This window comes from Periophthalmus magnuspinnatus, chromosome 21 (genome assembly GCF_009829125.3).
Source record: "Periophthalmus magnuspinnatus isolate fPerMag1 chromosome 21, fPerMag1.2.pri, whole genome shotgun sequence".
Taxonomy (NCBI): domain Eukaryota; kingdom Metazoa; phylum Chordata; class Actinopteri; order Gobiiformes; family Gobiidae; genus Periophthalmus; species Periophthalmus magnuspinnatus.
Genome location: NC_047146.1, coordinates 29,061,731 through 29,084,689, shown reverse-complemented (window position 1 = coordinate 29,084,689; position 22,959 = coordinate 29,061,731). Strand labels below are relative to the sequence as shown.

General features: G+C 42.1%; 1 protein-coding gene across 1 annotated transcript in view; it reads left to right on the top strand.

Moving 5' to 3' along the window:
- rnf17 (ring finger protein 17) overlaps nt 1–22,959 on the top strand; it is a 61,816-nt gene that overhangs the window by 22,719 nt on the left and 16,138 nt on the right. Inside the window, exons 17-25 of the mRNA XM_055230735.1 lie at nt 285–447; nt 941–1,056; nt 1,877–1,994; nt 2,086–2,203; nt 3,120–3,344; nt 4,031–4,178; nt 5,920–6,032; nt 7,264–7,354; nt 7,629–7,756. Coding sequence (XP_055086710.1) covers nt 285–447; nt 941–1,056; nt 1,877–1,994; nt 2,086–2,203; nt 3,120–3,344; nt 4,031–4,178; nt 5,920–6,032; nt 7,264–7,354; nt 7,629–7,756 — 1,220 coding nt within the window. The remainder of the gene's footprint in view (nt 1–284; nt 448–940; nt 1,057–1,876; nt 1,995–2,085; nt 2,204–3,119; nt 3,345–4,030; nt 4,179–5,919; nt 6,033–7,263; nt 7,355–7,628; nt 7,757–22,959) is intronic.

The window sequence follows — 22,959 nt, the reverse complement described above, 5'->3', positions numbered from 1 at the left end:
AGTCACACTACATTCAGTTGGTTCCCCACTGCAACAGTCACACTACATTCATTTGGTGCCACACAGCACTAATCTTGCTACATTCAGCTGGTACCAAACAGCTCCACTTGCACTACATTCAGCTGGTACCACACAGCACCAGTCACATTACATTCAGTTGGTACCTCACTGCACCAGGTATACTACATTCAGATGGTACCACACTGGTAGTTCATTCTAATACACGTGAACAAGCATTAGTTAAATGAATGAAAGCATGTCCTCTGATTGTTGTTGGCTGACAGGTGGATAACATGGAGTCACTGCTTCTGTCAGAAAAGCTTCAGAAGTTTTACAGTACTCCCCTGGAGTCTGAAGAGGAGGACCTACGCATCTACTGCCCTGTAATCGGAGAGGCCTGCGTGGCTCTGTTTGAGGATAAGATGTGGTATAGGGCTCAGATCACAGGTACTCTTCTATAGGTCATACTGTTTTGGATTGGAACGCCTTTCAAGAGAAGTCAAAAAAGAGGTTCAACAAACCCTGAGTTTAAGAGTTAACTCTTAATGAATTGCTCTTGTTGGAGACAGTCAACTCCAAAAAATATTTTGGAGTTATACAACTGAGTTTATCTTAGTTGCCGGGTTTCCTTCATTTTTCAAAATACATTTTTAGGCCAGTTACACAACTACAATGAACATGATGTGCTTTTGACCAGGATCTGAGAAGGCTGTTGTACCCAGATGGCAAGTTATAATCCATCATTTCTGTTTAAATTTTTTTTTTTCATTTTTAGGTCTCCTTCACTTTGCTCTCAAACCACCCTTTCAGTTTAGCTAAAATATGCCTCTTGCCATCTTCAAATGAATGTAGATTTTTAGCTTTGGTGGTTATTTAATCCTGAAAATTCCTTGTTGCAGTTGCCTTTTTGCAGTTGCAGTTGGATTCTGTATGTGCGCAGGTCATCCAGGTGGTAGAAAGGTGGAGGTGGTGTATGTGGACTTTGGTAATAAGGAGATCCTGCCGGTAACAGACCTGAGGAAAATCAAGGATGAGTTTTTCGCCCTCCCTGCGATGGTACATACTAAGTCCAACTGAACCTCTGCATTATAATGTGCCTGTAATGTCCATGACCTGTGGAGTCTTGAGGTGACCTGTGGAGTCTGGAGGTTACCTGTGGCCGGGTTGGTGCTGGTAAAGAAATGTAAAGATGCACAGGTCATAGCTGTTGTCAACTAAAAATGTTTATTTGACTAAGGACATGCCATGTGCATCGACTAATAGACTTAAACAGGGCACGGCAAAAGTTCTCAAATGAGTAGGACGTGTGCGGAGTAAACTGTATGCAATAAAAACATTATTTCGTATTTTTTTTCAGGCACGATTTACTTGACTTTTCCCCATTTTTTACACTAACAATAAAAGTTACAATGATCTGACTTTGTCACATTGTTCCCCATTATGAAGAGCCTCTCTGTAAATTCTTTCCCAAGTCCATGACAAATAGATTGACTTTTATAGAGCCGTCTTAAAAGATAGAGCTTTAATTTGCATGTTACTACATCCAGCCCAGTAATGTTCATGTGGCTTCATTGGGCCCATTCAAAACTGACGTTTGTGAAACCTAGAATTTTTTTTTTTTCAAAAATTTTCAAACATTTTGTTTAAAAATCACCATGACCATGCCCAACATTTTATTTAAAATGTAATTGATAACCTTTTATTGCACATGGGCTTTGTATCGTTTGACCAATTTTGACGTGTTTTTATGAAAACTGTTAGAAGAGATGTTAAAAGATTATGATGAGCGATTTTGTCAGTGCCTAATTATTACAGATCTTACATGTTTAGGGCTGGTGCTTTTCTATTTTGTGCTCTTGAGTTGCTGGTTTTCTAGGCTATCCACTGTTGCCTCTCTGATGTGGTTCCTCTGGATGGAAGGAATTGGAGTGAAGCATGTTCTTCTCGCTTTATCAGCCTGGCCAACCAGAAACTGGTCACAATGGTGGCTACAGGTACATATTCATGAGAATCCATTGTATATCCATTCCAGTACATGTTTATCATGTAGTCTTGTTGGAAATCCTCCCTCCTTTATCCCAACAGCCAAAAGACCTCGGTATGGACCTGTCCCCGTTAAATTGTTTGAGAGCAGCCTGAATGGACCTCTGGACAATATTGGGGAAAAGCTGGTGAAGGAGGTTCTGGCCTGTTTAAGAGATGGGTGAGTGAGTCGGTTTCTTTTACTTGCAAAAGCACAATTTGGAATTTACCTGTCTTTTATGAAAGGGAAGAAAGGGATGTTAGGTCTTAACCTTCAGCTGTGGGCAGGAGTGTGACTAGTGGTCCTTCATGATGGCGTGGTGAGGGTGTCAGGTACTCTAAGCTGACAACCCTCCCCAGTGCCTGCTCTCCAGTGAAGAATGTCTGCTGAGAACTCCTCTTCTTCCTTGTGGCACCATCAGCTCCGTGGTCTTGTCTGTTTGGATGAGGCTGACTTGCATAATATCACCAGACGTGTCACCAGACATCATGTCACCGTACACCCGAGGAGGTGTATTTATTACATTCAAAAAAAGTCAATGGATAGTTGTCTGTTGTTGTTGTTGTTGTTGATTAGAACTTGAGGCTATGTGCAGTACTTGACAGCATGGTAGAAAGGTTTCAAAGGTATGGACATTGTTTTGGAAATCAAGAAATGTAAAATTTGGTTTCTAAAACATTGCCTTGATGGAAACCTTTTCTAGCATTGACCAATCTCCTGAGCTAATTACAGACTTCTTGACCTGTATTGAGTATTGAAGATGACAGATCTTACTACAAATATTGAAGTACTTGTTTTGAAGAAGGATTGAGTGATATCATGATATGATGGTAAACATGGAATTGTAATCTTCTATGTTTAATACATCTCTATGCAGCTCAGTCAGTCTCCACCCATTCCTCCTATTGGTCAGCCTCTGTCATGGTCTAAGTTTTCAGAATCTATAGTTCACATTTGTGCAATACTTTTACAATTACGTGCCCAAGTTTTAGGCATTTCTGATGGATTACAAAAATAACATTGGATTATGTGGTGCATTAAGTGAAGTGCTGAAAGATCTCCTAAGGATGGGCCTGTATTGTGTGGTCTTGCTCAGATCCAGCCAGAACAGCAGCAGACACAGCAGTGAGGACTCTACTGTGTGGGACCCTCCTCTGGAGCCAGGCTCAGATGGGGCCAGTGCAGCAGACATCCCCTCTGACTTCCAGCCCCAACTCCCACTGCCTGCCCAGCTCAAAGAGGTCAAGGTGCGAATCAGCCACGTCAACTCCCCCAGCAGCTTCTATGTACAGCTCACCAAGTACGACCCGTGGCTCAAACGGTCAGTGTGCCCTACCACACCACTCAGATAGGTCTGTAAGGCTCTTGTATCCTCTTGTGTGTGGGGATTTAAATGTTTCATGATACATCTGATCTCATGCAATCTCATCACATGTATGATTTAATGTAATTCAAAGTAATACATTTTCTCATGATCAAATATACTATATGATATATTGTATATTTTGCAGATAGTTTGAAAGCTATGTCGGATAATTTTAGTTTAGTTTAATTTAAGTTTAGTTTCTAACTAGACTCATCAAATAAAAGGAGAGAGCCAAATATCAACTTTTTACCTTGTAAAAGCACAAGTTTGTAAGTCAACTGTTTCCTGTGCCACTTCAAAGTAAATTTGGGCCTTTCCCACATGACGTTCATTGAATGTATTCTTCCTTTAATATTCTAGGCTTTTTTCAATCAATTCTCATTTATTTTTATTCTCAAGATAATGTTGCCAGGAATTGTTCCCTAACTGAACATGCAGATTGCTTTACTTTTCAAGCAAAAATGTGGAAGGCAATAAGTTCATATAAAAAGAGAATATCCTGAAATAAAGAAATGAATAAATATATGCCTACAATCATAATGCATAATCCAACCGTGTCACCAACAAACATTGTTTTAATATGCTTTTGATGCGTTAGTGTTGTTTGTATTGTGAATGATGAGAGTGCTTTGTGGTTTCAGGGTGTGTGAACTGCTCAGAAAGGAATGTACTCAAAGGAAGCCGGAGGATGTGGTGTGGAAGGCAGGCATGTACTGTGCTGCTTACATCAATGGGATCTGGGAAAGGGCCCAACTCTGTGCTGATGTCCTGTCCAGCGATATTGCAGAGGTACTCACTACATTCCACACACCATGTACTGTGCTTCTCACATCAGCAAGGTCTGGGCGGGGTCTGGGAGAAGGCCTGACTCTGTGCTGATATCCTGTCCTACAATATCGCAGAGGTACTCACTGCACTCCACACACCATGTACTGTGCTCCTCATATCAACGGGGTCTGGGAGAGAGCAGATTATCTTTCATTTAGTTCCAACAACATCTTTGTTTATGTCATTTACTTGTTTATTAAAGGATACCCATTAGTCTCTGCAAGTGCAAAGACTACTCTTCATTGGGTCTCTCCCTGAAATAAAAGCATTACACATTGACAGTTCATTAACTGTAATGCACATTGGTGATACCTAACAGCAAGTTCTCTCACAAGGGAAACATACACTCAAGTTATTCACAGTGCTTGATTAGCATTAACCATGTAACATTTTTTTCATTTTCAAACATTGATTTCTTTGTTTTTTTAGTGCATTAGTTCTTGGTTTAGGTAGAGGTAAAGGTTGCATAGGGGACTGTACTTGTATTAAACACATGTGTGTTGCAGGTGGGCAGTGAGCACAGGCTCAAAGACCATACCAGTCTGTTTTTCACTTTCATCCATCAGTTTCTGATGCATAGCAGTTAACATTAGTTCTGAAAGGGCAGCCGAGAGCTAGTCTTGCAGCTGGATTCTGAACTTTTCTTTTTTCATTTGCATTTCTTCTAATTATTGAGATGTTTCTACCAATTTTTGTATCAGTATTATTTATATGAGTTGTCCATCTCACTGTTTGGTATAATGTGACACCCAAAAATTTAACCTCTGAGTTGTTCCAATAATTGGAAATTGATAGAAATATTTAATGCTGTCATGCTAGCTCGATTGGCATCAAGATAATAGTTTAGTGTGTGAGCCTTTTGACAACAGTAACCTGGTACCTTCCACAAATGCCACACACACACACACTCCTTGGTTGACAAATGGCGTTAATCTGATCAACTGAGATTCAGGAGCAGGATCACGTCTCAACCTCCTTCTGCTCCTCTCCAGCAAATCACAGCTCACCTCAACCACACCTCTAATTACTCAGAAGCCTTTTTTCTACAAGCCTATCCCGCCAACCCCACCTCCATTCTTTCGACCTTTCTCTCCCACCCTGTATTTCTTGTTCATCTTTTAGCCTGAAGACCACACCATCTTCAGGGGAATGGGGTCCTGAATCAGCTGACCACCTAAGACAGAGTCCCCATCCTGAGTCTCTACCCAGTCATCCTTATCAATAAATATCTTTATTGTATGCCATTGTTGTGGTATGGTCCTTGCTAGTGTAATGGCTCTGGGGAGACAGTACTAACATGATAATCACTTGCACTTTTTGGCACTGTTGGGCACTGTTGGGCCGGGCCACCGAATTTCATTATAAATGGTAGCTTTAATACCAGTCGGAATTGAATGTAATGTAAATTTTTAAAGCTTTAATTTAGACAAAATGAATGATGGAGTATGGACACTTTAAAATGAGCTGTGATTTAATTTCAAGTGTATGGATGAATATCTTAGCTTCCATGTAACATTCAACCTTCATAGAACTGGAGTCAAATAGACCTAGGGCTTCACCGATTCTCGGATTGGCACTGTGTTGGTTTTGTGACGTGAGGGAAAGAAAATAAACAGATTAAGTAGCTTTAAACAGTGCCACAGTTCCTCTTCAGTATGGCTTTATGTCTTTTAGACTTATTGAACTTTTTCTCATCCAACAGGTCATTCGCTGTGACCATGGCAACAAGGCAAAGCTGCACATAAGCAACCTGCTGCTGCTGCCCCCTGAGCTGGTGGGCTCTCTGGCCCTGGAATGCACTCTCTACAACATCAGGTGAACCATGACTTGGATAGCCCCAGAATCTGAGCCCCTTTAATGCACACAGAGGAGCAGAATTCATGAATGTCTATACAAATATATTTTAATAAACTGAATTCTGGGTTGTTTTTCATAATCATATGTGTCCTCCAGTATTATATTGGCCTTGTCCAAAGTACACTTTGTGATGGTCACTAGACCATGCAACCAGTCAATACAGACCACAATGTATTGCGAGAGTCAGAAAGACAGCAGCTCATCTTATTAGGTCACCTCAGCTTGAGTTGTTAAAAGATCGATGATTTCCCTTCTTGTGTGGCAGCTTGGTGCTATGTTAAGCAACAAATGTATGTCTATGTAATCCCTCAGTCGTCCAGGGTCCATAGCATATACAAAGCGGTTTTAAAGCTGTACCTTATCATAATTGTTACTAGGAGGAGTGGCAAAACACATTCACTCTAAAAACTTGAGATATCGATATTTGTCTTATTTATCGGTACTCTTATCAGTACTTCTACTGTAAAAAAAACAACTAAACAATTACAATAATTATAACAATAATAATTTATTTTCAGCTTCTAAATTTAAAAAATAACTATGAAATAAAATAACCAGCAGTAATTGAACCTATTTATTTAATTTTATTTTAAATCAGAGTATATCAAAAGGCCAATGCTCTTGGGGCTTTTTCACATGTGAGCCTACAGTGTTCTGTAGTTTGGTGAAATTATGTGCCAGATTGCTCCCTCCTCAAAAACATGCCTGAAGAAATTTTAGATGTCATTCGTGCATGTTTGAATATTTTAGAAATCTACCCCAGGCAGCATTCAACCCGCTCTTACCGTTAGCTGTCAGATTCTGTTCAATGCTCAGCCCACAAGCCTACATCACCTATGCTCCCACACAACAATTCTTCATAAATATACAAAATTGTAAACAGCAACTTGACAAACCTCATGCAATGTCCAGTAGTTTTATTATTTGGATTCACACTGATTGTGTTGTGATAGCTCTCTAAATTGGAGTGACTTAGCCCGTAGAGCAAAGGGAGGGGAGACTCAGAGTATCAAAAACAAAAGTGAAACTTATAAAACATGTTAATACTTTGTTTTCAGCAAATATAGTATTGTCAAAACAATAAAAGGTAACACAGTTATCTAAATATGTTGTGTGTTAGCAGTTAATATCCCATAGAAGTAAAATTCCCCCACTATTTTATATTTCAACTGACTTCACTGTTGGTCAGACCGGCAGGAGGCCGATCCACGTGGACAGCTACTGCCTGTGACTTCATCTCATTCTATCTGAGCGGAGCTTCAGCCATCCTAACAGCAAAGGTTTGTGTACTTTGCCCCTAAGTTCTATACATGAACCACACTTACACATACTGTACATTTCTGTCGGGTTTACATGCATAACATACACACATACAGCTTTAAATGATGTCGATCTAATATTAAAGGATTTCCGTCATGGCATCTGAATTTTGTCCCCATAAGAACGATCTCCATAACATGAGTGTGTACAGATATTAGTCCCCACACTGTGATAAATACTTGCTTGTGTTGTACATATGTATGCCCCTCACACGATACTGTTTGCATGTTTTAGGAGGTGGGTGAGGAACGCCCTGTGCCAGTCACTCTGTCCTGCTCTAACACCATGGGGCAGTTTGTGAGCATTGCAGACTCTCTGGTGAGCCAAGGCCTGGCCCTGCGAGAGAGAAGACCCATGTCTGAGTAAGTGGCTTTATTGTACTGGGCCAGTGAACATCAGACTGTTGAACAGCACAGTGAAATGAAGACAGTGACCATAATTTTAAGTGGCAAAACATGTTAAATCAGCGTGTTTCAATTTTAGGAACCTCTGCAGTAAAATATACTGTGTCAATGAATGAAAGAGTATGAATCTAATAAGATCTCATTTCAGTTTTTCTTACAAGCATTGCCATGTTATTAGAGTTACGGTTTGTTTCAATTAGGGCTGTAAGCCTTTAATTGTTTAGTTGATTAATTGGTCGGTGGAGTCTTGGGTCGTTTTCACACTGCCACTAGTAAGGTCGACATAAAAGCATTCGCTTCAAGAGCAGTGCGCTTTGACTGGTCTGAATCCAACAGTCGCATCCTGGGCTGCGTAAACGGCCGGTCCGAGAGCACTTAAAACAGGAGGTCTCCGAGCTGCTCCACTCGCACTCTGGTGCAGACTGAGAGTGGTTTGAACACAGCTGACCTTGGGCTGACCAACATAGTCTGCGGTGACAGTGAAAGTGGTTGGAATTGGGCAAAAAAGTGATCATATCACATATATTTTTATGAATGGGCGCTTCAGAGCTACTGTTTTGCATGTTTGTTTGATGAAGCAAGTTAGATCAACTTAATATCAACAACACGTCTCCTCCTGCCTCTGTCTACACAGGTGACCTGGGTCTGTCTGTGTCGTTCAAAAAGCTTTTTCTCCGCCACCGTGTACAGTCCTCATGGTGTGTTTTAGCCACAAGCAATGTTCCCTCTAATTTCTCACGAGTCTGAACAAACACACAAACTCCCTGAGCGGTCCCATGGACCACTGTCAGCAACATCAGACGTGCGTACTGTGGTCATGCTGACATCGCATCTATCCAAGTTAAATGGTTTATTAAAAGAATCAAATTACCACATTTAGATTTCTCGTATAAGACTTTTAATTAAGTGCTTTAGCCCGCGTATACAATGAAAATAACAAAAATCTTGCTCATGACCTGTGTAGTATGTTAATGCTATTGGAAGTATAAATATTTAATTTTAACTATGGCAAAACATGAGCTTCCAACCAAACCAAGCCAACTGTAAACTCCAATGTTGAAAACACACTTAACATTTTTATTATAAAGCTCTGACTTGTATTATGAGTATAAGCCATTGTGCGAAGCTTTTGCTGTGCACTGAGTGAGACTGTCCTACTGTGCTCTGGGAGACAGTCCGGCAACTCTTTTTCAGTATATGACACAATAATTTGATTTGATTTACAACTCATAAACTATTGACAGTATTCAGTGACCAATACACACTGAGAGGAATCTGTATCTGCACACCTGGCTGCTCTATTACTGTACATTTACATAACATATCAAAACACAATGTATAATGTGTATTTGTATATAAAATATCCATCCATCCATCCATTTTCTTCCGCTTATCCGGGGCCGGGTCGCGGGGGCAGCAGTCTAAGCAGGGACTCCCAGACTTCCCTCACCCCGGACACGTCCTCCAGCTCCTCCGGTGGGACCCCAAGGCGTTCCCAGGCAAGCCGAGAGACATAGTCCCTCCAGCGTGTCCTGGGTCTTCCCCGGGGCCTCCTTCCGGTGGGACATGCCCAGAACACCTCCCTAGGGAGGCGTCCAGGAGGCATCCTGAGCAGATGCCCGAGCCACCTCAGCTGGTTCCTCTCAACGTGTAGGAGCAGCGGCTCTACTCCGAGCTCCTCCTGTGTGACCGAGCTCCTCACCCTATCCCTAAGTGTGCGCCCGGCCACTCTGCGGAGGAAGCCCATTTCAGCCGCTTGTATCCGCGATCTTGTCCTTTCGGTCATTACCCAGAGCTCATGACCATAGGTGAGCGTAGGAACGTAGATTGACCGGTAAATCGAGAGCTTTGCCTTTGGGCTCAGCTCCTTCTTTACCACAACGGACCGATACAGCGACCGCATCACTGCAGACGCTGCACCGATCCGCCTGTCAATCTCCCGCTCCATCCTTCCCTCACTCGTGAACAAGACCCCAAGATACTTGAACTCCTCCACTTGGGGCAGAGACTCACCACCCACCCGGAGAGAGCAAACCACCTTTTTCCGGTCGAGAACCATGGCCTCGGATTTGGAGGAGCTGATTCTCATCCCAGCCGCTTCACACTCGGCTGCAAACCGCCCCAGTGCCTGCTGCAGGTCCTGGCTCGAAGAAGCCATCAGGACAACATCATCTGCAAACAGCAGAGATGAAATCCTGTGGTTCCCAGGCCCCCTCCGGCCCCTGGCTGCGCCTAGAAATTCTGTCCATAAATATAATGAACAGAACCGGTGACAAAGGGCACACGAGCCAACAAGGCTCGATAGGACTCCTTCTTCAGCTTGACGGCATCCCTTACTTCCGGTGTCCACCACCGGGTTCGGGGATTGCCGCCGCGACAAGCACCACAGACCTTACGACCACAGCTGCGAGCAGCCGCATCGACAATAGAGGTGGAGAACATGGCCCACTCGGAGTCCATGTCTCCAACCTCCCCCGGGAGCAGGGAGAAGCTCTCCCGGAGGTGGGAGTTGAAGACCCCCTTGACAGAGGGCTCCGCCAGACGTTCCCAGCAGACCCTCACGATGCGCTTGGGCCTGTCAGGTCTGTCCGGCTTCCTCCTCTGCCAGCGGATCCAACTCACCACCAGGTGGTGATCAGTTGACAGCTCAGCCCCTCTCTTCACCCGAGTGTCCAAGACACGCGGTCGGAGGTCAGATGACACGACAACAAAGTCGATCATCGACCTCCGACCTAGAGTGTCCTGGTGCCACGTGCACCGATGGACACCCTTGTGCTCGAACATGGTGTTTGTTATGGACAAGCTGTGACTAGCACAGAAGTCCAATAACAAAACACCGTTCGGGTTCAGATCGGGGAGGCCGTTCCTCCCAATCACGCCCCTCCAAGTGTCACTGTCGTTACCCACATGGGCGTTGAAGTCCCCCAGGAGAACAACGGAGTCCCCGGTTGGTGCACTGTTTAGTACCCCTCCCAGGGACTCCAAGAAGGCCAGGTACTCTGCACTGCTGTTTGGCCCGTAGGCCGACACAACATTGAGAGACCTGTCCCCGACCCGAAGGCGCAGGGACGCGACCCTCTCGTTCACCGGAGTGAACCCCAACACGCAGCGGCTGAGCTGTGGGGCAATGAGCAAGCCCACACCAGCTTGCCGCCGCTCCCCGCGGGCAACGCCAGAGAAATGGAGAGTCCAACCCCTCTCAAGAAGTTGGGTTCCACAGCCCGAGCTGTGCGTGGAGGTGAGGCCGACTATATCTAGCCGGTAACGCTCAACCTCCCGCACAAGCTCAGGCTCCTTCCCCCCCAGCGAGGTGACGTTCCACGTCCCCAGAGCTAGTCTCCATGTCCAGAGATCCGGTCGTCGAGGTCCCCGCCTTCGACTGCCGCCCGGATCTCTCTGCACCCGCCCCGCATGGCTCCTCCCGCAGGTGGTGGGTCCACGGGGAGGACGGCCCCACGTCGTTCCTTCGGACTGGGCCCGACCGGGCCCCGTGGGGAAAGGCCCGGCCACCAGGCGCTCGCTGCCGAGCACCCTCCCCAGGCCTGGCTCCAGGGTGGGGCCCCGGTAACGCCAGTCCGGGCGACGTAACTGGCCTTGATCTTTTTTTTTTCATGTGGGGCTTCTGAACAATTCTATTCAAAACAAGTGGTATGGGTCAAAATAAATATATATTTACAAACCACACACTGCAAATAGTGAACAAACACACACACACTTAAAAATGTCAACAAACACACACTGGAAACTAAGAACACACTGTACATGTGACAGTGTGACAGTCATTCTGCAACAGTGGCACAGTGTTTAGAAGTTGGAGGATCGAGTCCCGCTCAGACTAACTTCTGTCATTGTGTCCTTAGTTCTCTCATTGTGTCCTTAGTTCTCTCATTGTGTCCTTAGGCAAGACACTTCACCCAAGTGTGTGCGTTAATGATTGGTGGTGGTTGGGGGGGGGGGGGGCGCAGATTGGGATTAGCTAATGCTAATGATTACACATAATACACATTTGACCCACAATTAAGTCAATAGCAGAATAAACCACGTTTACCGATCAGGAACAGCATCCAGACCATCAAATCATAAGGTCCCTCTACTCCTCAGTCCACCATGAGATCTTCACTCGGTTCCACGAACCGCTCTGGGTCCGAAATGCCTCTAGTTTAACTTGTACAAACATCCACAGTGTCCTCGGTTGCGTACTTCCTTTGTTTTGTCCGTTTCCTCATGTTTAAAACTCAAAACCGCTGCAAAACAGTGCGTAACAGTGCGCCCGAGGGCAGGCCGTCGGAACGTTAAGGGGTTAAAAAGCACTTAGCATCATTAGCGAGTCTTCACTCCACATCAGCCACAACACTGATAGCGGCACATGAGGACGCCTGTCAATGACGTTGATAAACTGCGCAAATACGTATGTGAATCACATAATTGGCTGGAGCAGCTAGTCACCGGTCACACTCACTGACTCACATGGAAAAATAGTGCAGAATGAATTGTTGCGTGTTTATTTTATTTTCAACTCCGGTTCGATTTTTTTGTGCGCAGCACAGATTTTCTGTGCACGGAGACGGTGTCAGCAGTGTGCAATTGCGCACGCGCGCAGCTTAGAGGGAACAGTGGCCACAAGTATATTTTGATTCAAAATGGCCACCATGTTAGAGATAGGCTGTGGTCCCCATAGATTTTTTTGCTCAGGGTCACATAAAGAATGAGTGTCCCAAATATTGGATTATGACAAAACATTTTTTGTCATTGACTTTTTTGAGGCGTGGCCATGCAAATGTTGACGTAGATAGGGCGTGGTCTTCATTGACTTTTTTGTTCAGTACGTCATAACGGCTGCTTGTACAAAATTTTATTTGTTTACGACATACAACATTTTTCAGCCCTATTTTAACTTTGTGGGAGGTGCTCAAGAGACATTTTTTAAGATACAAGTTTAATCTGCACATCATTATCTCCAGTTCATCAAAATACACAAACGCTCCATTGGGTTCGTCCTGCTCCGACAATTTTTGCAAGAGTTGCAGGGATTTTGAAGCTTTCAAAATGGCTGCTTTGTTAAGAGTTAGTTATGACCACACCCTGAGACTTATGTAAATTATTTTAACATCTTTTGGCCACAGATATGTCCTGATGATGCAGCCTCAGTTTGGAGTCTGTCAGATCAAGGCCTTTTGGACGTCTCAAATTAACCCAATATGGATGACACCCTGTGTGGTTTAGGGAGGGGCAATAATATACTTTTTTTGTCTATCTCCGGATGTTCTATGCACCTGCCAAGTTTTATGTGCCTACAGTGAAAACATAGGCTGCGTCCTCTCCTATATAATGTAATTTAATTTTCCAAAGGGCGCCACTGAGCCATCTTGCAACATAGAGTCTTGGCGACGCTATGTATTCCCAAGTTTGATCCAATATAGCCGACTTCCTGTACAGTTTTTGGGCAAGCCCATAATATAATTTTTGTTATGTCCTGAGTTCATCGAGTTCTAATTTTTGACACTCACTGCCATGTTGGGGTGTGTTTACTACTTGATTTTCACCATTTTCTTTTTTTTTTTTTTCCAAAATTTGTTTATTTGGCATATGCAGAAATTGTACAATGTACATTCACATATCACAAATAGTGAGAAAGTAAAAAAATTATTCTGCACAATTTCCTTTTATAACACAATGATACGCACACAAAAACATAAACACCACACTAACATTCTCCATCCAAATGACAAAAAGGAAAAAAAATGCAGTTACCCGTCCTGACCATGCATATACATACATACACACATAGATACACGTACATATGCATATACATAAATATACATACTGAAGTGAGAACCCATGAACCTAGATGACATAGGAGATGAGGAATTATATCAATAGCTGGATAAATTTGGAGAAAGAAAAAGGACCTCCAGAAAAAAAGGGTTAATCAGGAATAGAAGGGAAGTTAATTTGTTGTACTACTCGGAACAGTGGATGCCATATTTGTGCAAACCTATCAGAGGAGCCGCGAAGTGTCAATCTTATCTTCTCAAGTTTAAGAAAATAGAGTATATCTCTGAGCCACTGTATAAATGATGGAGGCTGTGGGGACTTCCATTTCAATAAAATTACCCTCCTTGCAAGAAGGGTCATATAAGCAAGGGAGTTTCTCTGGGAGTTGGAAAGAGAGAGTGGCCCTACAAAAATCCCAAATAAGGCACTCAAAGGATTTGGGTGAATTTTCTTGTCAATAACACTTGAGATTATTGAAAAAATTTCGGTCCAATAACCATAGAGTCGTGGACATAGCCAGAATGTATGAATAAGGTTTCCCGTTGATTGTTGGCACCGGTCACATATTGGAGAAATATTGGGGTATATTTTGGATAGGCGTGATTTTGTATAATAAACTCGGTGAACAAGTTTACACTGTATAAGACTGTGCCTAGCACAAATGGAAGACTTATGTACTCGTGTTAAAATTCGTGACCACGTCTCATCAGACAGAGTCTCACCAAGATCTCCCTCCCAAAGAGCTCTCACTGAGTCAAGAGAATTTGAGCGAATAGCTGATATCTGATTGTAGATTAACGAAATAGACCCTTTCAAGGGAGAAGTGGGTAAAAGCAAAGAATCAATAGCAGAATCTTCGGGTAAGTTGGGAAATGAAGGGAAATTGCTATTAACAAAACTGCGAACCTGCAGGTATCTGAAAAACTGTTGTTTTGGGAGAGAGAATTTTACAGATAGCTGCTGAAAAGACGCAAATATCTTATCAACAAACAAATCCTTAAAAGTCTGTATTCCAAGACTTGACCAATTCAAAAAGGATTTATCAACAAGAGAAGGAGGGAAGAAATGATTAGCTGCTAAAGGGGCATTGTGTGAATAAATTTGCAAACCAAAGTAACGTCTGAATTGAGCCCAAATCTTAAGTGATATTTTAACAATATGGTTCCTTGAGTACTTTTTAGTAGGGGATTGTATGGGTGAATATAACAGTGCAGCAAGGGACACTGGTTTTACAGAGTTCTTTTCCATAACTAACCAATCTAATAGGGGAGCTGTTTCGGATTGAAGCCAATATTTAAAAAGTCTTATATTGGAGGCCCAATAGTAATACCTAAAATTTGGTAAGGCCATCCCACCCGACATTTTAGGCCTCTGTAGATACTGCTTAGATATTCGAGAAACTTTCTTATCCCAAAGAAATTCGGCCACGAGTGAATCTACCTGAGAGAAAAAGGAGCTGGGCAGAAAAAGGGGAATGCACTGGAATAAGTACAGGAAGCGAGGCAAGACATTCATTTTAACACAGTTAATACGTGCCACTAAGGACAATTTAAGTAAAGACCATCGTTCAAAATCCTCCTTAATTTTCAGCAACAGGGGAGAGAAGTTTGCTTTAAACAAGTCTTCTGGTTTGCGCGTAAACTGAATTCCAAGATATAAAAAACTATCCTGTGCCATTTTAAAAGGTAACCCTTGTGGAGCATTAAGTGGAGAGTTTAATAAAAAGAGCTCACTTTTACTTAAATTAAGTTTGTATCCGGATAACTGCCCAAAGACTGAAAGTAGACGCAAAACCACAGGTACTGACGTAGTTACATCTGAGACATATAAAAGAAGATCATCTGCATATAGTGAAACCTTCGCCTCCAGACCATACCTATGTATGCCTCTGACTTCTGGGTTGGTACGAATAGCGATAGCCAAGGGCTCAATAGCCAAAGCAAAGAGCAGTGGACTAAGAGGACACCCCTGTCTAGTGGAGAGGTGCAGCGAAAAGTATGCAGAACGTGAATGATTGGTCTTAACGGAAGCTAAGGGGTTAGAGTAAAGAAGCTTAATCCAGGTTAAAAAATTATGACCCAGACCAAATCTTTTAACCGTGTGAAACAAGTACGACCACTCCACCCGGTCAAAGGCCTTTTCGGCATCCAGGGAAATTAAGGCTTCCTGTGATTTACTCTCGGAAGGGTTGTAAATTATATTGAAAAGTCTCCTTAAATTGGAGAAAGAGTGTCTATTTTGAATAAAACCAGTTTGATCAGGATTAATAATATCAGACAAGGATGATTCAAGACGCCTAGCTAGAATTTTGGACAAAAGTTTAAAGTCTATATTTAGCAAACTTATAGGGCGATAAGAGGAGCAACAGGGAGGGTCTTTTCCCTTCTTTAGGAGAAGCGAAATGGTGGCTTGATTTAGTGTAGGAGGTAACACACCTTGTGCAAAGGACTCATTATACACGTCCAGTAAAAATGGGACAAGTTTGTCTTTAAACTTTTTATAAAACTCAGATGGGTACCCATCAGGGCCTGGGCACTTCCCACCTTGAAGGGACTGTATCGCTGAGCCAAGTTCCAGTAAGGTAATGGACTTTCCTAATTTATTAGCAGTGTCCTGATTAACTGTAGGGATATTTAATGGTAAAAAGAAATGGTCAAAGTCTTCATCTGTAGGCGTAGTTTCAGATGCATATAGTGACATATAATATGCTTTGAAAGCTTGGTTGATCTGTGAGGGATCAGCTGTAGTTACACCCTGAGTAGTCCGAATTTTGGAAATTTGGCGAGAAGAAGTCACCTGTCGTATCTGATGTGCCAATAATTTACCGGCCTTATCACCATGTTCAAAAAACTGGGCATTAGATTGAAGCAGGAGTTCAGTAGCTCGATGAGTCATGAGAGAATCAAACTCCGCTTGGAGTAGAAGGCGTTCTTTGTAGATATTTGGGCTAGATGAAATTGCAAATAGCGTATCTAATTGCTTGATTTGTTGTCTCAAGTTATTCAACTTTTCACGTCTCAATTTACTCTCATAATGTATGTAAGAAATGATCTCCCCTCTAATAAAAGCCTTTAGGGATTCCCAGAGAAGGGAAGCAGACACCCCTGGAGTTCTGTTGGTGCTAAAAAAAAAAGTCAATCTGCCCAGAGATAAAATTAACAAAGTTGTCATTGGACAATAAACGTACATTAAGCCTCCAAAGTGGCCGTTCAGATAGTGAGGTGCTAAATTTAATGTCCATCAGAAGAGGAGCATGATCAGAAAGAACGAAGGCATCATATCTACACATAGATATAAATGAAAGTAACCGATTATCAACTAAAAATAAATCGATACGCGTAAACGTGTTGTGTACAGATGAAAAGAATGAATATTCCTGTTTTGAGGGATTAAAAAAACGCCACACGTCAGACACTGCAAATTCTTGCACGAGAGACTGAATTGGTTTTGCAGACCGTGAAGGTACAGCTGGTTTTGCTGAAGAACGATCCAGAACAGGGTCAAGCCAACAGTTAAAAGTCCCCACCTAATATTAAATGATAGGTTGACATATCTGGTAGGGTGGAAAATAAACATTTGAAAAAACACTCATCGCCACAGTTGGGTGCATAAACATTGACCAACGCAACATGTAGGTCCTGAAGCAGACCAGTGACAATAACATACCTGCCATTAGGATCTGAGATTATCTGATGGGAAACAAAACAAACAGATTTGTGCAAGAGAATGGCTGTACCTCTAGCCTTGCTGGAGAATGAAGAATGATAGACTTGGCCCACCCAGCTCTTCCTCAGCTTCAAATGATCCCGGTTCCTAAGATGGGTTTCCTGTAGAAAGATGATCTGAGCCCCCAGCTGCTGTAGGTGGTGCAGTACTTTACTACGTTTAATGGGATTATTGAGCCCTTTACAGTTAAAACTGGTAAATCGAAGGTCCTTTCCTACTGAAGACAGCATGATATTAAATCAATTAAGTATATAAACATGGGTTATCATAAAGACTTATCCAGACATTTTGTAGACGGAGTGATGTAAAAGAAAGCTGGTTGGAGATGTGGCTATAAAACACACAGAACAACTTAAAAAAACATGAACAAATCGCAGAAGCATTCCCCCAAACGGAGTGCGCGGTGCCCAATCCCCCCACATGTCCCATAACCTGTCCCTCAAAGGGCACCGGAGGTAGCTTAAACTGACTCCTCCATCTAGAATGTGACAAGAAATATTACACAAAAAGAAAAAAAAATGCACCTTGTTCAACATTTAACATAAGCACCACAAAATTAAATAAGTAAAACAAAACAATAAAGTAATTATAAAGAAAAATAAGATTAAATAAAAAAAATAAAAAAATAAAAATAAAATAAATAATAAAAATAAAATAGAATAAAATAAAATGATATTCTATAAATATGACCATGTGGTTACCAGTACCAAAGTCAGTAAAAATAAGATCTAATATAGCTGTAACTATACAATAGAAGAGCAAAAAAGGACAAATAATTTCTCATGCTACCAACAATAACAATTTAAAAGTATACTAAAACTACTTTAATAAAAATAATATATAAAACAATAATTAAATAAATAGAATAAACAAATAAATAAATAAAAAAAAAATATATATATATATATATAATAGCAACCAATAATAATAAGGGAAATATAGAAAAGGAACTTAAAATATAATTAAACCACCACAAAAAACTAAATTATTAATGTGTATATTCACAATAAACCCAATTTGTAAACCAAGAGTAATTAGGTATATGAAAACACAGAAAGGATCTTTTCAAACCCATAGTGCTGCACCTGTCACCCCTTGCAAAAAGAATCAAACCAGACTTTAGATGGTGTCCGGGGCCACCACAGACTTAACTTGACTTTCAACAAAGTCCATAGCAAGTAATGGGTCCTCAAATCGATGAGTTCGTCCACCAGGGAGGGTAACACGGAGCACAGCCGGAAAAAAAAGTCCAAACTTAACACCTGGACATGAGTGGAGCTCTTTCTTCACTTTAGCAAAGGCGGACCTTTTCTTTGAGACAGTAGCAGTAAAATCCGGAAAGACGGAGACCCTCTTTCCCTGGTAGAGTAGGGGGGCAGACGCTCCAGCCTTACGTAGAATTTCGTTGCGTTGCTGAAACAGGTTGATTCGCGCAATGAAGGGGCGAGGCGGCTCTCCATCCTTCATCTTAGAGCGACTCGTGCGGTGTGCCCGATCCAAAATGGGTTTGTTGTCCAGCCCGAGCAGATCACTTAATAATGTGGCGACAAAATCTGTTGGACGGGTCCCTTCCGCTCCCTCAGGGACCCCCACAATACGTATATTATTCAGCCTCGAGCGTCCCTCTAAATCTTCACACTTCTGCGATAGAAAGTCAACTCGCTCCGCAAGCGATGTCACTGTAGCTTGTAAGCTAGTTAGCTGACTGTCATGATCATTAGCAGATTGCTCAAGGCTTCCAATGATGTCGCTCTGCGCACTTATCTTTGATTCCAAAGCCTCAAGAGCAGCTGTAATCTCTTTCTTAACTACCCCAGAAACAACCTGTTCAAACTCTTTGACAATATCCGCACGCATATTCTTCATCATTACCTCCATGCGCGTTAGCAGACGCTCGTTAGCGTCACGCTCAGAGTCGGCTTCTGGCTCAGGTGAGAGTGGGGGCTTGGCGCGGCCTGTTCTCGTAGTTTCGGTTTTTCCCCGGGTTTCCATAATTCTGCAAAAAACCTTCAGCTGACTGAACACGGGTTGATTGTGGATGGTAATTGCAAATAACGGTGGTTATTAGAAGATAATAAGGTGCAAAATATAATCGAAATGTCACATTCCCGCGGAGCTACTGCGGACACGTCCTACATGGTCGGCGCTCGCTCCACTCTACGATTTTCACCATTTTCTCCATTTTCTGCGCTCCGGGCGTGGTTTTAATGAGTCCCTCACTGGGACGTCATCCCAGGCTTGGGCCTAATAATAATAATGGAATTTTTTTCCCCCACCCATTATTTTTCTCCCAAACCATAACAGCTACAGTCATGTGACTTTCTCACATTGTGTCCCATCACAAGTGAGGCCCCTGTGAATTTTTTCACAAGTCCACAACAAATTGATTGTCTTCTATGAAATTTTGAAAATGAAATTTGAAGATGGTTCTAGAGATCCATTTTCTGAAAGACCGCCTTGATTTGAATATCACTGCATTCAGGTCACAAATTTGCATAAACATTGTACCGTAAATTTCGGATTATAAGCCGCTACTTTTTTTCCACGCTTTGAACCCTGCGGCTTTTACAGCAGTGCGGCTTATATATGGAATTTTACTGGATAACGGACCCTGGGGGGCGCTCTCTAGCTGTAAACGTAAAAGTGAGACAGACGTGGGGAAAGATTCTGCTCTGAAGAATTCACTAGTTTTGATTTTGAACGATCATTTTGCGCATCATGAAATGGATATGATGCAGTTTTTAAGATAAAGAAACAGAAAGGAAACAGAGCAGGGGTCGGCCTTTAACACGCAAAGAGCCATTTGGACCCACTTTCCACATAAAATAAAACACTGGGAGCCGCAAATACTTTTTGACATCTAAAATGAAGATAACACTGTATAATAACAATAATGTAACGGAATAATGTAGGTTTTACTTTCACGGACAAGCCTTCTACACGTTGCAGATAAATATGGCAAAAACAACTTAAGTGCATTAAAAAAATACAACTCACCAAACCGCTGCATCATGCATCGCGCTGATTATGTGATTATGTCTACTCTACTCCGCAGTTTCTTTAAAAAAACAACAACAAAAAAACTCGTAGCGTATCGTTTAATCCCAGGTGCTTATTCTCCATGTGCCAAAGCAGTTTTGAAGGTTTCATTGCCTTATTTGCTTTTCCCGTATGTTACGCAGAGCGGACTCTGTGCGTGAGTCACCTGTAGTGACAAACCCAGATTTTAAGTAGGCATTGTCTGTTAAATTTATCTTTCTTTTTCTTGGAGGTCGTAGTCTCTTCTTCTGGCTCCTCAGTTGTCCTTTTCCCCTTTGTTAAAAAGATCTCCAAAGACTTTTGTTTTGGCTCATTTTCACTCGCTTGTGGCTCTACTTTTGTGCGTCGTGTCTGATGTGTTATACGTGATACGTCACCGCGGAGACAAGAGCAGATAATAAACTTGCTACTACATCAAATAGATTTCTGTGGCGATTTCCAGCAGGATTTTCATGATACATCTACGGACGAGCTTATTAGTGTGTCATTAGGGACGGGCCAAAGTTGCTCCTGACCCCTGTGCGCACAGCGTCTGAAAATCAGGGCTCTTTACGCAGGACTGTGAGCTGTGTCTGTGTCAGTTCCCAAGCCACGCAGAGCCGCAGTATGAGGCGGAAAGAGGCGCATACGGCTCCGGAGCCGCGAGTTGCCGACCCCTGAAATAGAGCCACTGCACGTAAGCTCGACATCAATGAATCCAACTCGGTCAATGTAAAAAGACGACAAAAGTTTTCAGAGGAAATAAAAGCAGATTTTCCGTGTTGGTGCAGCTTTATTTTATAAACCTGCAGATGTGTTCATCCCGTGTTGTTGTCGTGTTGGTGCCAATTTTCAGGCACAGTTTAAAAAAAAGCGTGTCGGTGCACCGTCTTTCTGTGTAAATGTCTCATGTTACAATATGAAAACCTGCGGCTTTTATTCAGGTGCGGCTTATATATGTACAAAATTGATTTTCTCTTCAAATTTAGCTGGTGCGGCTTATATCAAGGTGCGCTCTGTAGTCCGAAATTTACGGTACTAGCTTTTTCCCAACTAAAAATGTGTGGAAGAGAAATATTTTTTGGAAATATTCAAAAAATTGCGATTTAGTTGAAAAGTCACCATGACCACACCCAAAGTCATATTCAAAATGCAATTGATTATCTTTATTTGCACCGGGGTTTAGTGGGATTTGGCCAAATCTGAAGTGTTTGTGATGAAAACTGTGCGAGGACATGTTCTTAATGCGAGGGTGTGCGCTTTTGTCATTTCCGGATTTGATTCAATATGACCAACTTCCTTTACCTTTTAGGGTGGGGCCATAATATAATTTTTGTCATGTCCTGACATGTTCTATTTTTCAATATGAGTTTCAGATTTTTACGTTAATTTTTTTCCGAGTCGGGCTCCCATTGGCCCAATGAAAATGAATGGGGGGGCTACCGAGTCTTCTTTCGTTATTTTTTCTCAGGGTCCTTTGTGACAATTATAGCTCATCAAGTTCAAATTTTTTATACCACTCACTGCCATGTCGGGTGTGTTTACTACTTGGTTTTTGCCGTTGTCCCAGACTCAGGCCTAATAAAGCCGCACGCAGCGATAACGGCCCTCATTATGCCTTGTGACAACAGGGTTCACGCCACAACGAAGATCCTGCCTTTCATTCCCAATTACACCGCCCCTGCTCCCAATAAAGCATCTATGTAATACTATTCATTACTTGTGTTGACATGTTCTATGTTTGCACCAAATTTCATTTGTCTATGATCAAAAAGGTCTCTCATTGCTGTAATGTATTTTGATTTTTGAGGTGGCGCTATTGAGTCGTTTTGATACTAAAATAATACATTTTTAACTAACCTTCAATTTCGGGTCAAAAAACATTGACTTTACGTTAATGTTCAGTGGGTCAAAAATGCCCCTCCCCCAAAATCATCGTCAGTGTAATACTACGCCATTCATTCCAAAGAGACCATTTATGACATTGTCACGCCTGCACGGTTGGAAATAGAGGTATGTCATCCTTGACATTTTTGTTCAGTGTGATGAGTGGAATATGTGTACCAAATTTCAATGGTCTGTGATAAGCAATTTTTTTTTCATCCAGTTAAGCAAAACCCATGGATTTCAATGAGAAACGTTGCAAATAAAGGTATAAAGGCTTATTGGCTTTTTTGTTCAGTATGGGAATAGGGATGTCCATGCCAAATTCCAAAAGTTTGCGACAAAGTAATTTTTTTGGGTCCCATTCAAAATTTCAAGGTGGCGCTGTGGAGCAATGACTGACCAATGTAAATTGGTCAGTCATTGCGTTCAGATCAAGATTTTGAACAAAACCTTTATTAATGCTGGGAAATAGGACACTGCATGTTTGAGTTACGCGTGATTTAATACTTCAAAAAATTATTTTTTTTCTTTGCAGGCTGGCCACACCAACACATTACGATTTGGCAAAATTCAAAAGAGTCGCCTATAATCCCACATCTAATTTTTTTGCCCATAAAAATAATACATTTTTCACCAAGCTTGAATTTTGAGTCCAATAAAATTTACTTTTCTTTAACATTTAGCAGTTCAAAAATTGCTTCAATCTGGAAAGAATAATAATATCCATCCATCCATCCATCCATTTTCTTCCGCTT